The sequence below is a fragment of the Bos indicus genome, chromosome 13 (assembly GCF_029378745.1).
Source record: "Bos indicus isolate NIAB-ARS_2022 breed Sahiwal x Tharparkar chromosome 13, NIAB-ARS_B.indTharparkar_mat_pri_1.0, whole genome shotgun sequence".
NCBI classification, from domain to species: domain Eukaryota; kingdom Metazoa; phylum Chordata; class Mammalia; order Artiodactyla; family Bovidae; genus Bos; species Bos indicus.
Genome location: NC_091772.1, coordinates 3,804,506 through 3,820,135, shown reverse-complemented (window position 1 = coordinate 3,820,135; position 15,630 = coordinate 3,804,506). Strand labels below are relative to the sequence as shown.

At 47.5% G+C, this 15,630-nt stretch overlaps 1 protein-coding gene and 1 pseudogene across 1 annotated transcript in view; one reads left to right on the top strand and one right to left on the bottom strand.

Annotated features, from left to right (window-relative positions):
* The window catches only part of JAG1 (jagged canonical Notch ligand 1), a 44,424-nt gene that overhangs the window by 23,267 nt on the left and 5,527 nt on the right, over nt 1-15,630 (top strand). Inside the window, exons 10-20 of the mRNA XM_019972877.2 lie at nt 518-631; nt 1,044-1,090; nt 1,431-1,604; nt 2,101-2,251; nt 3,071-3,235; nt 3,698-3,811; nt 4,312-4,425; nt 4,510-4,623; nt 4,760-4,876; nt 14,330-14,357; nt 14,761-14,846. Of these exons, the coding sequence (XP_019828436.1) occupies nt 518-631; nt 1,044-1,090; nt 1,431-1,604; nt 2,101-2,251; nt 3,071-3,235; nt 3,698-3,811; nt 4,312-4,425; nt 4,510-4,623; nt 4,760-4,876; nt 14,330-14,357; nt 14,761-14,846 (1,224 nt within the window). The remainder of the gene's footprint in view (nt 1-517; nt 632-1,043; nt 1,091-1,430; nt 1,605-2,100; nt 2,252-3,070; nt 3,236-3,697; nt 3,812-4,311; nt 4,426-4,509; nt 4,624-4,759; nt 4,877-14,329; nt 14,358-14,760; nt 14,847-15,630) is intronic.
* Nucleotides 5,028-14,766, bottom strand: LOC109567858 (reactive oxygen species modulator 1 pseudogene; annotated as a pseudogene).

Below are 15,630 nucleotides of genomic sequence, written 5' to 3'. Positions count from 1 at the left end.
CTGTGCCAGTTCACGCGCCGTCCCTCCCGAGAAGTCATTTATTATCGAGGGTCGCGCCAGCGAGCCTGGGAGAAATCCCTCATATGCAAATGGCTTGGCTTTTGGAGGCCCTGTGGGAAAGTCGTGGGATTCCTCGAACCATGTCAATCGTCTGTCCGAGAAGTGTTCAGCTGGGTTCCAAACGGGGATGATCTCATGAAGAATGAGCTGTCTGCATTCTTTCTGCCAGTTTTAAATCCCAGCAACTAGGCTGCGCTGGGTTCTGCACAGAAGTGCCTGGTGCTTTCTGCCCTCTGGTTGGGGGCTGGCTGTTCACAGCAGCTGGGAAGTGATCAGTCAGCGTGCCTTATTGGATCATGGCTAGGAGGATTCAGATGTTCCAGATAGTATCTCTTATTTAGCGAGCTTACTGAAATGTCTCACTTCAGACAAACTATTGGTGGTTTCTTTTGTGGGTGTGGGAGGGTTGGGGTGGGGGTAGAACCCCATTTCTCACTGTTCATCCTCTTTCTTTCAGATGCAAATGAATGCGAGGCCAAACCTTGTGTAAATGCCAGATCCTGCAAGAATCTGATTGCCAGCTACTACTGCAATTGCCTCCCAGGCTGGATGGGTCAAAACTGTGACATAAGTGAGTGAGGTTCTCAGCACTTTGATTTTCATGACGCCAGGGTGTTGAAGGTGTTGGCCGGCTATATATAGTCAGGCTCCAGGTTTAAGACTTGAGGAGTAGAAGGAAAACCTTATAGAGGGAATGTTTTTGGAGAAGGAGTGTTCAGTGAAAACATACTTGTTATCAGGCTCATTAGCTGGTAAAAAGGCCGTACACTGATAAGGTGGTTAAAACAATGATGTGAAGTTACAGTTGCTCAGTCTGGAAGAATTAGGGAGTGTTCCCACCCAGTAATAACCTTATCTCATGGGAAGCACACAGGAAATCTGATTGGAGGTTTTTAATCTGTCCTGAGAGGAGAAGGCTTTTCAATTAAGCCCAATTTCAATGTAAATTGCCCCTCTGATGTGATGGCTTGTTTATTTTTTAGATATTAATGACTGCGTCGGCCAGTGTCAGAATGATGCCTCCTGTCGGGTATGTAAATCTTTGCTTCAGTCAAAACCTTACTGATTGACAACAAGCCTAAAGATTGATGGGACCCCCGGAAAGCTCTGTCCCTGGGGGATTTTAAACTGCAGATGAAAAGTGAGGCTCTGGACGCTTCGCCCGGGCTCATGTTACCCCCAGCCTCCCTCCTGGGAATCATCTTGACGGCATGCACATAGAAATTCCTCTTTCATGTTTGGAAAGGCATGGCCTCTCTTTCAGTGAATCAGCTGAACCAAAACAGTCACGTTGAACCACCGAAGCCCCGTGTTTGTGCAGCACCTCGAAAAAAATGCATGTGTTTCTCCCCCTCCTTCTCCTCCTCCAGGATTTGGTTAACGGTTATCGCTGTATCTGTCCACCTGGCTATGCAGGTGATCACTGTGAGACAGACATCGATGAGTGTGCCAGCAACCCCTGTCTCAACGGGGGTCACTGTCAGAACGAAATCAACAGATTCCAGTGTCTGTGTCCCACTGGTTTCTCTGGAAACCTCTGTCAGGTGAGCCAGGCTGGAGCGCAGATGGCCAGGTTTTCACAGATGTCTCCTCCTCTCCCTCCATCCCCCAACACTGCCTGGAGTCTCCTCTTGACTAGGGATCTCTTCGAGATAAGCCGTGAAAGGAGACTGATGAGTGATTGTCTTCCGGGTGTCTGTTGATTTCTTTATTTTTCACTGGAGGATAATTGCTGTGCGATGTTGTGTCTGCCATGCAACAGCGTGAATGAGCCATGAGGACACACGTATCCTCTCCCTCCTGAACCTCCCTCCCGCCCCTTCTTTTTGTCTGTTTCATCTCAGACCCAGCGCTCTCCCACTCTGCCCTGCTTTTTCAAATGCTTACCTGGACAGTGTCTAGGACACAGCTATAAATCGTGCTGCGTGTCCTCCTGACGGAAGCAGTTGGAAGGGTCACGTTCCGGGGCCCGCTGCCCCAGAGGAGTCGTAATCACGCCTTTGTTTTACTTTGTTCCCTGCCTGGTCCCTGGTCCCACAGCTGGACATCGATTATTGTGAGCCCAATCCCTGCCAAAACGGTGCCCAGTGCTACAACCGAGCCAGCGACTATTTCTGCAAGTGTCCTGAGGACTATGAAGGCAAGAACTGCTCCCACCTTAAAGACCACTGCCGCACCACCCCCTGCGAAGGTACCGTCTGCCCCGCTCAACGCTGGCTCCTCTGCGAAGCTCCTCCTCCTCTCTGGCCATTTGTCACTGCCCTGGGACACTCGAGGGGAGTGTAGATTGATAGCCCCTTTGGAGGGAAGCCAGAACACGTGGAAACAATCTACCCAGGCCGCCAGTGGAGGGGCCATGCCTGCAAGTAGCCTGGGGAGAGAAGGAAATTCATTTAGCATCCTGTCCTGGGACGGGCTGGTCTGCAAGCCGAGACTTTGCCTGGGGCACCCACTTCAGCAGCGCCTTCTGCCTTGGTGGTCTCTGCACCAGCAGGTACAAGAGCCTCAGGCCACATGTGGTCCAGGGCATTTAGAGAGTGATCGGGGCAAGTAGAAACCCTGATTTACCTAACTTTAATTTACTTAGATGTAACTAGCGCCTGTGGCCGTGTGAGGTGGCTTAGCCCTAGGTTCTGCAAGTCCGTCCTGCAGCCCTGTGTGCCACTGAGTGGAGGGGAAAGCCGTTCCTCCTCGTCAGCCAGCTTCCAGCAGAATTGGTGGATGTAGCAGGAAGGGTGGACAGGGCCTGCGTGCATGAGCTGCTCGGCTCCACAGGAAATAAATACCGCAGAAAAAAAAAAAAAGCAACTACTACTCTCCTCTGCGTGGAATGTTGGCTTTGCCTGTCACAGTGCATGCAGCACATGGCCATCTTGGCCCCCGAGGTGCCTTGGGGCTTCTTACCCTCAGTAGCCAATGGCGCTTGCCTCTGGGAGAGCAGGTGGCCTGGGTCTTGGGTTTGGGAACGCTGGGTCCCTGGCGGGGCACTGAGCCCGGGTCTGTCTTGCAGTGATTGACAGCTGCACAGTGGCCATGGCCTCCAATGACACGCCGGAAGGGGTGCGCTACATTTCCTCCAATGTCTGCGGCCCGCACGGGAAGTGCAAGAGTCAGTCGGGAGGCAAGTTCACCTGTGACTGTAACAAAGGCTTCACCGGAACGTACTGCCATGAAAGTAAGACCACGTGGCGTCAGGGCCCCACCTTGCCTGGCCTAGCCGTGGGGGCGGGGCTGGGGCCTGGATCCTTTTAGGCAAGACCAGCTCAGGGGTGCCGTCTAGGATCCAAGACCGAGGTGGTGCTTAACTGAGATCACTGATGCCTCTGGGGTCTTTAGCACATATGTTTCAGAAGGTTGTGAAACCTCCATAGGTAGGGGGGTCCGCCTTCCATCGCAGTTTCTTCCTGACCCTCACTGAGCAGCTTCGTGTGAGGATGTTCAGTCGAATGGACGGGTTGCCCTTTGGAGGCCCCTGCTTCCCCAGCTGCCTGTCAGGTTGCAGGACAGTCCTGATGGAGTTCAGCGTGGCGGTGTCGGGTGGCTCTTCTCGGGAGGAGCTTGAAACTCCTAGGAGAGCGCTGGCGGTGGCATCGCTGGTCCTGCACTCACCCAGGTTCTGTGTCCCCTCCTTCCCCAGACATTAACGACTGTGAGAGCAACCCCTGTAGAAACGGCGGCACCTGCATCGATGGCGTGAACTCCTACGCGTGCATTTGCAGCGGCGGCTGGGAGGGGGCCCACTGCGAGACCAGTGCGTCGGGCTCCCTGGGCACGGCCGCGCTGGGGCAGGGGGCAGAGGCAGCCCGGGATGGCCGTGCTGGGGCGGGGGGCAGAGGCAGCCCGGCAGGCCTTTCCTTTTAGTGAGAATTTCTGGAAGCAAGGCCCCAGCAGCTCCTGCCATGGGACAGGAGAGCCTGTGTGCACTCCTGTAGTGGTGCTCTGGCCAGCCCATGGGAGGGAGTGTCTGTGGAGATGCTTTGAGAATTAGCCCCTGGAATTAGCATGCTTGACATCCCAGCTTACAAAGAAAGGGGTCATCTTTTCTGCCCATCCTGAGTTGAACTTCCATGACTTGTCCCGGGCTCCTTATTCCTGGGAAAGGCTGACCCTGCTTAAGTCCCGGCTTGGCTGTGCTGGTTTTTGAACTGGGAGTGGAAAATGGGGTGAAGGTGGAGAGACGTGCCTCTTGCACGTTGTGGGGCGTTGAAGGGCCTGGGAGTGGCTTCAGCTGGGTGTCTGCTCTCACTGCAGACATTAACGACTGCAGCCAGAACCCCTGCCACAACGGAGGCTCCTGTCGCGACCTGGTCAATGACTTTTACTGCGACTGTAAAAACGGGTGGAAAGGCAAGACGTGCCATTCACGTAAGTGGGGGCCGGCGGGGACCTTGGCCTGTGTCTGGGGGTGCAGGGAGGGCGGCCTGGGCTCACACCGATCTCCTCGTCCAGGTGACAGCCAGTGTGACGAGGCCACGTGCAATAACGGTGGCACCTGCTATGACGAGGGGGACGCTTTCAAGTGCATGTGCCCTGGAGGCTGGGAAGGCACGACCTGCAACATAGGTACGTTCTGCCCCTGCGGCTGTGGTGCACGCAGGGCATCCAAGTCCCTGGGACCGCTCTCCGGGGCCTGTGTTTTGTCCCTCGCGAGGTCTCTGGAGCCTCAGGGAGCATGGTCTTGTTTGCTCTTGTCTCGCAGCCCGGAACAGCAGTTGCCTGCCCAGCCCCTGCCACAATGGGGGTACCTGCGTGGTCAATGGCGAGTCCTTCACGTGTGTCTGCAAGGAAGGCTGGGAAGGGCCCATCTGCACACAGAGTGAGTGTCCCCCCAACCCCGAGCTCTGCGAGAGCCCATCCTGACCCCCGGGGGCTGGCGATGGAAACCAGAAGCGGAGCTGTGTGATGGCTCTGTGCACATCACCTGGGCCTTGATGGGAGGCAGCCCTGCCCCGGGCATGAGAAAGTCACCCACTGCTGGAGTCCAACTCCAGCAGCCAGGGATTCGACCTGAAGAGGTGAACGGTGTCAGTGAATGAAACAGCCTCTCAGTTTTCTTTGGACTGCCTGTTTATTTCAAGTTTAAGATTCTCGTTTATACTTTTACAAAAACATTAGGCCAGAGGTTTGACATTTTCAGTTTCCCCTCTCCCAGATTTATTATCTCCATAAATCGTTGTTCTTCAGAGTTCCTGCTTCAGTGATTCTCTGGGAATCAGCCTTATCATCTATTATCTACCTCCTCTAATGTGTCCTATAGTTAACATGTGATTACATTGTAACTCATGCTACATTCCTCAGTTTATTACTTATCTTCCTAAATCCTGTTTGTCCCTAACATCCTAAGCTCACTATCTCTTAAAAAGGCTTCTAGCTATAGTGTCTCTAAAGATTCCTAACTTCTATAAGCTATAGTAAAATATGCTAACTTTACAACATTCCTTAAATCTTTAACTTCTAAGTGTTCTAATTATTTCTAAGCCCTACATTCAGTAAACTTCTTTGCCATAAACATTCTCCTCACAAATAGGCTTCAGATAGCAATCCCTCCCATGTCCTCAAGCTACGGCCTATGTGCTCATCCTGGAACACTCTTTTGTAACTCTTTGAACAAATGTCAATGATTAACTTTATGAATTATTTTCTGAGCACAGCTGCAGAAGGCTTTGTGCCTTCTCATACTCCTTTCAAGAACAATAAGCACCTTAATATTCCTTTTCAGTCAACTCAGCCAAGGAGAGGAAAAGACAAGTCAGAATTACAAGGCCTAACTCCTTAATCCCAGGTCTGTGCCTGCAGAATGAGGAGAGGGGGCTGGGGGCTGTGCCTCCATTTTGTCAGTAATGCCTAACACGGCTCCTGACATCTCCCCCTTTTCTATTTTTTAGAGCATAGGTATGAAACTCAGTAGATAGAGCAGAAACACTTTAGTTGAGTATTCTAAAAAGGCACAGGGCCATTACACAAATCAGAACTAACAGGCAAAAGCACATGGCCGCATTAATCATTATTGTAGAAAAGGATCCATGGGAAAGATACCCCTCCAGATTTTCAAAGAGGGAATTAGAAAGCCATTGAGAGGAAAAGTCAGACTCTGCCTGCTTCATATTCTGAATATCCTGATGTAACTTAGAAATATCAATACTAAAATATGAATGATTCCAGATGCCTAAAATATGATTCCTAATGCGTTCACAAGAGCACATGGACTCATTCACTTGTAGAGGGGTAATGCACATCCATTTAAATTCAGCATGGCACCTCAAAGACAATTTAATTTTTAAAATTGTAATTTCTTGCCCCATAAACAAAACTGCTTCTTCTAAAGCATTGACCTTATTTTCTATTTTCTTATCTATAATTTCCTGTATAGTAAGAGCTATGGAGACATTTTTGGACAGCTGATTGACAAACGAGGCCGTATGCACTTCTTTTGACAGGGCAACAGCAGAAACCGTAACTGATGCAATTATGGCAATCAAGGCAGTTATTCCCACAACCAGAGCTGCAATGAATCTCTTAGGTCGAGAAATTAAGCCATTAAGTTCATATAAAACTTTCAATGCATAATCGTCAAACGATTGTCCCTCTAATTTTACAGGGACCATCAAATACGGTGGTTGCTTTACAATCATCACAACCTTATAATTGTAATCATTCCCATCAACACAATTTGATATAAAACAATTCACACATATAACATTGTAAACAGTTTCTCCTTCAGAAACTTCCAAATCACTCTGATTTCTGGCCAACAAAAAGGCATAGGGAGAATGTACACAGGCCCGTACAATGCATCTTTGTTCATTTAAAGGTCTATGTAAAGTCACAGGTGCCATGGCAGCCAGTCCTTTCCATAACTCAGGCTGCATGGGACCCGTCCCATTGAAGCTCACTAAAGGAGGAACCCATCCATTAGCATGCCACCTAGTAATTACTAAAGCCATAGGGAGAAATGAATTATTCCATGTGGACCTATAAGGTTCTACATAAATCAAGCCCCATCGTTGATTAGAAAGATAGGGGCACCCCCATTCGGTCAGAAAATGTCCGGTGGCAGCAATGGGAATAGATAACTTTATGGCGTACATGCATTCTTTCCAATGAGGAAAGCCATAAATTCTGCTTATGCTTTCCCAAGCCTGTAGTCCTTGTTCATCAGAGTCCGAAGTGGGGACTGCACAACTCGGATAGTCCTTTAAATGAGGGGCTGCCTTTTTTAAGGCATCAAATAGTCTTTCTTGCACCCCCTGGCATCAGCAGCTGTAAAGACCAAAAGTCTCTCTTGCCATCACTTCTCAGAGAATCAGTAAGCATGCCTTTCAGGGAAGTGCTAACGCATCCATTCAAAACTGGAGCTGCTCCTTGTAGAGAGGAAGGTATGGACACGCCTGAAAAATCGAAGGGAGTGCTGACCACTGTTTTAACATTATTAGGATAGATGGAAGCCCGCCCAAAAGAGTTCAGTTCAGTTCAGTTGCTCAGTCATGTCCGACTCTTTGTGACCCCATGAATCGCAGCATGCCAGGCCTCCCTGTCCATCACCAACTCCTGGAGTTCACTGAGACTCACGTCCATCGAGTCAGTGATGCCATCCAGCCATCTCATCCTCTGTCGTCCCCTTCTCCTCCTGCCCCCAATCCCTCCCAGCATCAGAGTCTTTTCCAATGAGTCAACTCATCACATGAGGTGGCCAAAGTACTGGAGTTTCAGCTTTAGCATCATTCCTTCCAAAGAAATCTCAGGGCTGATCTCCTTCAGAATGGACTGGTTGGATCTCCTTGCAGTCCAAGGGACTCTCAAGAGTCTTCTCCAACACCACAGTTCAAAAGCATCAATTCTTCGGTGCTCAGCCTTCTTCACAGTCCAACTCGCACATCCATACATGACCACAGGAAAAACCATAGCCTTGACTAGACGGACCTTTGTTGGCAAAGTAATGTCTCTGCTTTTCAATATGCCATCTAGGTTGGTCATAACTTTTCTTCCAAGGAGTAAGCGTCTTTTAATTTCATGGCTGCAGTCACTATCTGTAGTGATTTTGGAGCCCCCAAAAATAATGTCTGCCACTGTTTCCCCATCTATTTCCCATGAAGTGATGGGACCAGATGCCATGATCTTTGTTTTCTGAATGTTGAGTTTTAAGCCTACTTTTTCACTCTCCTCTTTCACCTTCATCAAGAGGCTTTTTAGTTCCTCTTCACTTTCTGCCATAAGGTTGGTGTCATCTGCATATCTGAGGTTATTGATATTTCTCCCGGCAATCTTGATTCCAGTTTGTGCTTCTTCCAGCCCAGCATTTCTCATGATGTACTCTGCATATAACAAGCAGGGTGACAATATATAGCCTTGACATACTCTTGACATACTCATGACAGATTTGGAACCAGTCTGTTGTTCCATGTCCAGCTCTAACTGTTGCTTCCTGACCTGCATATAGGTTTCTCAAGAGGCAGGTCAGGTGGTCTGGTATTCCCATCTCTTTCAGAATTTTCCACAGTTTATTGTGATCCACACAGTCAAAGGCTTTGGCATAGTCAATAAAGCAGAAATAGATGTTTTTCTGGAACTCTCTTGCTTTTTCCATGATCCAGCGGATGTTGGCAATTTGGTCTCTGGTTCCTCTGCCTTTTCTAAAACCAGCTTGAACAACTGGAAGTCCATGGGTCACGTATTGCTGAAGCCTGGCTTGGAGAATTTTGAGCATGACTTTACTAGCGTGTGAGATGAGTGCAATTGTGCGGTAGTTTGAGCATTCTTTGGCATTACCTTTCTTTGGGATTGGAATGAAAACTGACCTTTTCCAGTCCTGTGGCCACTGCTGAGTTTTCCAAATTTGCTGGCATATTGAGTGCAGCACTTTCACAGCATCATCTCTCAGGATTTGGAATAGCTCAACTGGAATTCCATCACCTCCACTAGCTTTGTTCATAGTGATGCTTTCTAAGGCCCGCTTGACTTCACATTCCAGGATGTCTGGCTCTAGGTCAGCGATCACACCATCGTGATTATCTGGGTCATGAAGATCTTTTTTGTACAGTTCTTCTGTGTATTCTTGCCACCTCTTCTTAATGTCTTCTGCTTCTGTTAGGACCATGCCATTTCTGTCCTTTATCGAGCCTGTCTTTTCATGAAATGTTCCCTTGGTATCTCTAATTTTCTTGAAGAGATCTCTATTCTTTCCCATTCTGTTGTTTTCCTCTTTCTTTGCATTGATCTCTGAGGAAGGCTTTCTTATCTCTTCTTGCTATTCTTTGGAACTCTGCATTCATATGTTTATATCTTTCCTTTTCTCCTTTGCTTTTCGCTTCTCTTCTTTTCACAGCTATTTGTAAGGCCTCCCCAGACAGCCATTTTGCTTTTTTGCATTTCTTTTTCGTGGGGATGGTCTTGATCCCTGTCTCCTGTACAATGTCACAAACCTTAGTCCATAGTTCATCAGGCACTCTATCTATCAGATCTAATCCCTTAAATCTGTTTCTCACTTCCACTGTATAATCATAAGGGATTTGATTTAGGTCATACCTGAATGGTCTAGTGGTTTTCCCTACTTTCTTCAATTTAAGTGAATTTGGCAATAAGGAGTTCATGGTCTGAGCCACAGTCAGCTCCTGGTCTTGTTTTTGCTGACCGTATAGAGCTTCTCCATCTTTGGCTGCAAAGAATATAATCAGTCTGATTTTGGTGTTGACCATCTGGTGATGTCCATGTGTAGAGTCTTCTCTTGTGTTGTTGGAAGAGGGTGTTTGCTATGACCAGTACATTTTCTTGGCAAAACTTGGCAAAAAGAAGAGTATCATTAACAAAAACACGAATGGGCTCATTCATCCAATCAACAGGCTGGAAAGAAGATGGATTAGGCAAATAGGCCCAATGTACCTTTTCTTCACTGGAGGGCCTCGGCTGACAAGCCAACACAGCAAGCATAGCCACAAACATTATCGTAGGAGTAGCCTCATATCTCCCCCTTTCTATTAACTCTTCAGCCTACTGAGCGAGATGTTTTAGCTGGCTCCAAGTTGGTACCGTGCTGGAGGTGGTTGTTTAAGTACGATGACAGCGACGAGGTGGGGCAGAATAGGGTTGAGCTCGAGCAGCATGTCTCTCCTGAAGCGCCAGGTGCCTGAAGTGATGCACTAGCCGTGAAGCCTCAGGCGAAGGGTCACTGGCCCTTTGGCATTTCCTTGGCTCCCTCAGGTCTGGACCCGACGAGCTTCTGGTCTCCCCATCTTTCCTCGGTCCCGGAATCCAGGACCCCAGGGATTTTAGTAACCTCAGGGGTCCAAACAGGAGAAGTGGAATCCTGTGGAAACACACAAGCATACCCTCTCCCACAAGTTAGCAGTATATCTGGCCCTTTCCACTCTCCTGTAAGGACGTCTTTTCACTTAACCAGAGGCCTAGTCGTAGCCCCTTCAGGAGTCCAGTGTCTCATCATTGCAGTCTGCTCCTGTGTGTCCACATTTAAATGATTAATTACAAAGTATGATGTAAAACATGATGTGGAGAGGAATATTTAAATTCTCCCTGTCTCCATTTAGCTATCTGACTTTTTAAAGTCTGGTGCGCCCTTTCCACTATGGCTTGGCCTTGGGGATTATAAGGTATTCCTGTTGAATGTACTATGGATAATTGTTGACAAAATCTCTTAAAAGCAGCAGAAGTATAAACTGGGGCATTATCTGTTTTTATTTGTTCGGGGAGTCCTATTTGGGAAAAGCATTGAAACAGGTGCTGAATTATATCTCTTGTTGCTTCACCTGATCTACCAGAGGCTGTAATAACATGAGAAAAGTATCCAGGGTAACATGCACAAAGAACAGTTTTCCAAAGGCCGGGATATGAGTTACGTCCATTTGCCAGAGAGCATTAGGCCTAAGGCCTCGGGGATTTACTCCTAATGGTGGCGATGGATTAAATATTGGGCAATTTGGACATGACTATTTGTCTAGCTGTTTCCCTAGAGATATGAAATTCATACCTTAAACCAGCTGCATTTTGATGATGAATTTTGTGAGAATTTTTGGCCTTGTCAATCTTTTCATGTAAGTTTAAAGCAATTACTTTAGTTAATGCATCTGCCAAAGCATTTCCTTCATGCAAAGGGCCAGGTAAGCTGGAATGGGCTCTACTATGTCCCACAAAATATTTCTTATCTCTATGCTTAATCTCCTTCTGTAAATCAAATAACAAGTTTTATTTTCTGGAATATTAGCAGTCTCAATATGAGGAAATAACCCTACAATATATCGGGAGTCAGTCGGAAGATTGAAGGTGTGGTCTCTTAAATGTTGAAAAGCCCAAATAACCACCCTCAACTCAGCTCTCTGGGCCAATGTCTCTTCAGTTACCTGAACATGGGATTTTCCATCAATAATTATGACTGCTTTACCATTAGAGGAACCATCTATGATAACTAAAATTGCCCCTTCCAAAGGTTGAATAGAAAATTTCTTCAGAAAAATCACTGGATGTGCTTTCAAAAAATGCAGTAGGGGGCTTGAGGGCAAATGAAACAAAATTTGACCTCTGAAATCTTATCAGGGCAACTTGTCAATCATCACTGTTTTGTAAAAGAAATTGCAGTTGATCCTTATTGAATGAAATCACTATATTTGCTACTTCTTTTCCAAAAAGTTCCACACTTCTTTTTCTACCTTTTATAATTAATTGTGCCACCAAGCTGGGATAAGATAAAACTATTTTTCTTGGGGTCACTGGTAGATGGAGCCATTCCAATGGGCCTTCTTGCCACAAGCATCCTGTAGGTGTATGCTCTGTGGCGAGAATAATTAAACCCCATCCTCTGGTAATATTAATCCTAATCAACTGATCATTTAAAGCCTCATCCACTTTAATAAGAGCCCACTCTGCCTCACTAGTCAACTTTCTCTTAGAACTGGGATTAGGATCGCTTTTTAAGCAAACAAACAAAGGCTTTAAATCTGCAGTAGTCAGTTTTAAATGTGGCCATATCCAATTCATATCCCCTAATAATTTTTGGAAATCATTTAAAGTTAGTAAACAATCTCTCCGCAGCTGCAAAGGGGCATGACTCATGGTATGGGTATTTAATACCCTCCCTAAATAAGAAAAAGGAGGATTTACTTGTATCTTATCTGGAGCTATCTTTAAACCCCATCTTTCCAAGGCCTCAATCAATTCAGATAAAATTTGTTGTAACAAGGTTCTGTCCTTATGAGCTGCCAAAATATCATCCATATAATGTATCAAATATAGATCTTTATACTTTCCTCTAGCATTTTGCACAGCTTGGCCTACAAATTTCTGACACAAGATGAGCCTATTTTTCATTCCCTTTAGCTGAAGTGAGACTGAAAGCAAACCCTTTGCAATCCTGAACAGCCAGGGGGATGGTAATGAAAGAATTCTGTAGGTCTATAACTATCACATTATACTGGAAAGGCACAGCCACTGGGGAAGGGAGGCCCGGCTGGAGGGCCCCTATGTCTTCCATAGTTGCGTTTATAGCCCTCAAATCTTGTAACAATCTCCATTTTCCTGATTTTTTCTTAATAACAAAAATAGGAGTATTCCAAGGGCTATTAGAAGGCTCTGTATGGCTGGCTGTCAGTTGTTCCATAACTAAATCCTCAGCTGCCTATAGCTTTTCAGCTGTTAAGGGCCATTGTTCCACCTATACCGGATTATCAGATTTCCAGGTAATAGGGTCGGCAGCAAGAGCAAGAGCCTCTAGGGTAAATTTGAATATCCCAGACCTTCTCTATTCTTGTTAGGAACCGCCTCTAATGGAGAAACAATTTTCTGCTGATCTTTAACAAGCCCCTTATCAAGATTATACCTCATTTGCAGCATTTGATTAGTAACATTTTCATCTGGGCTATATAAAAGCATTCCCACCTGAGATAATATATCTCTCCCCCATAAAGAAAAAGGTAGTGAAGGAACCACATATGAACAAAAAGTGCCTTGTGCCCCCTTCTCATCTGACCATGTCAAAATTTGTGAGCTCTTAGCAACCGAGGGCACTGACCGTATTCCTACAAAGCTGGCACTGGTTAAGCATGTTGGCCAGGACGAGGGCCAGTCTTTTCCAGCAATGCAAGAGACGTCTGCTCCAGTATCTAACAACCCTGACATTTTATTTCCTTGAATTAAAAGATCTTGTAAAAGCCTAGAAGCTGTAATTTCCTGCACCCAAAAACCTAGATCGCTGGATCCAAATCCTCTGGGGCCCCTAGCTTGAGAAGTCCTATCTCATAATAAGGTAAAAGCAAAAGCTGTGCTATTCTTTGACCTTTATTAATTTGCATAGTTTTAGTAGGCGGCGAGATCAAAACTTTAATTTCCCCAGTATAATCAGAATCTACTACACCAGGCACCACCGAAATCCCTTAAAGGGAAAGCGAGCCACGCCCCAGCACAAGTCCTACAACGCCCTCAGGTAGGGGGCCAGCCACTCCCGTTGGAATCGGAGTAACCGGCACGTCAGGGGTTAATATTGTTTCGTTGGTGGAACTGAGGTCCAGTCCTGCGCTACCTGGGGTTGATTGGCACGGCTTGTTGTCCCTACTTGGCAGGACATTGCTGGCAAAAATGCCCCATTTGGCCACAAGAGAAACATTTTTTATTTGTAGAATCGTTTCCATTATGATTAATCTTTCTTTCTTTTTCCAAATACTCAAAGACTTGCTTTATTATAGTACACATGGGATGGAACTGACGGGAGGGGGTGGATGTTGTGTGCAACCACTGCCCTGATTAGCATTGGATGCCCATCCGATGGCCATGAATTTGCCAAAGGTGCCACTGCTCTGCATCGTGGTTTTTCCAATGCCGCCCATCAGCTCCCGACCCCGCATTCCCATCCTGAGACAGGAAAAGGTGCCGAAGAGCGCCCCTGCCGCTGTGCCCACGGTGCAACGCATCACGAAGCCCATCTTCACGCGGTCAAAGCAGCTTGGCTAGGACTGTCCATAGGGACCCACGGCCACCGGCATCTCGCTTGTGGGCTTTGATGGTGGCTTGCTTCCCGGCCCTGGTCTGACCAAGAACCATTCTCACAGCCCCCTGCCCACCCCTCCCAGGGCCTCTTCCTGTGTATGAGTGTCCCATGGTGACTGCAGCAGTGTGATATGGGCCTGGTTCCAACTGAGCAGGGGTCTTAAGCTCCTGCTGGCGTTAATGACAGCCTTATCATTTGGGTATCGTGGAAATCACGGGTGTTTTCACTTAGGGCTAAGAAGGCTTCGCTGTTAAGTTTTTAAATTTTTTTTTTTTTACTTTGCAGACACCAACGACTGCAGTCCTCATCCCTGGTAAGCATGGTGCCCTATTATGCAGGCACTTGTTGGCTGTGACAGGTGTGGGCCTCCTATATAAAATCCAGCTTCTGATTCAGGAGAGCTGGGGGTTGCTGCAGATTCCTTCTTTCCAACAAGCTCCCAGGCAGTGCCCATCACTCCAGTCCGTGGGCCACACTTCAGTCAGATGGTGTCCACGTTTAGAGCAGTGATGCTCAGACTTGGAGGGTTTAGTGCCTGGGACGCAACCGGAGCTCCTGCAACCAGGAACTGTGAATTGGACGCTCTGGGGGTGGGACCCAGGCACTGGTGCGTGTGGGCAGGGCTGAGAGCTGCCCATCATAACCGGTGTGGGGCCACCTTTGGCGGGGGAGTGGCAGACAGGGAGGTGGTAACCAAGTGGCCTTTGCTCTCGTAGTTACAACAGCGGCACGTGCGTGGATGGTGAGAACTGGTACCGCTGTGAATGCGCCCCTGGCTTCGCTGGGCCCGACTGCAGAATAAGTAAGGACCACCTCTGACTGCTGTCTCCCCACCCCTTAGTCTAAAAGTTCTCATCTCTAAAACAGTTATGGCCATGGTTCTGAGTAGCCTTGACAATTAGTCTCCTGCTTCCAGCTGGGAGTAAGATGCCCCTGGCTGGACTCTCCCTGGGGTGCACAGCCACCCTCACTCCTGGGGAGAGCTCGGCCACAGCAACTGATGGTTAATCTACTCTGAGGCTATAAGAAAAGTGTGCTTCTCCTGTGGTAGCATGAAGCGATGGGCAAGGATGCATAGCCTCAGACCTCAGCCACAGGAAGGGCTGAGGCTGTGGTTTCCAAGGCTTGATCAGGCCCCACTGAAATGATTCAGACAAAATGAGGTCAGGAAATCCAGTTTTTTAGGAAGTTTACAGTTTATTCTGAGCCTTTTCCCTACTTTTTTACATGCCCTTTCTTTTGCCAAAAAAAGTTATAGATCAGTTGTGCTTCTTTGTGTATGTTCTTATCCCTCAATAATTGTTTAAACTTTTAAACTGGTCCTCCTTGAGTCCCCAAGTCTGAATCTTTAAGAACTACTGGGTGGGGGAAAGAAAAGTGAAAGTGAAGTCACTCACTTGTGACCAACTCTTTGTGACCCCATGGACTGTAGCTCACCAGGCCCCTCCATCCATGGGATTCTCCAGGCAGGAATACTGGAGTGGGTTGCCATTGCCTTCTCCAGGGGGTCTTCCCAACTCAGGATCTTCCCAGGTCTTCCTGACTCAGGAATTGAACCCGGGTATCCTGCACTTCTGGCAGACTCT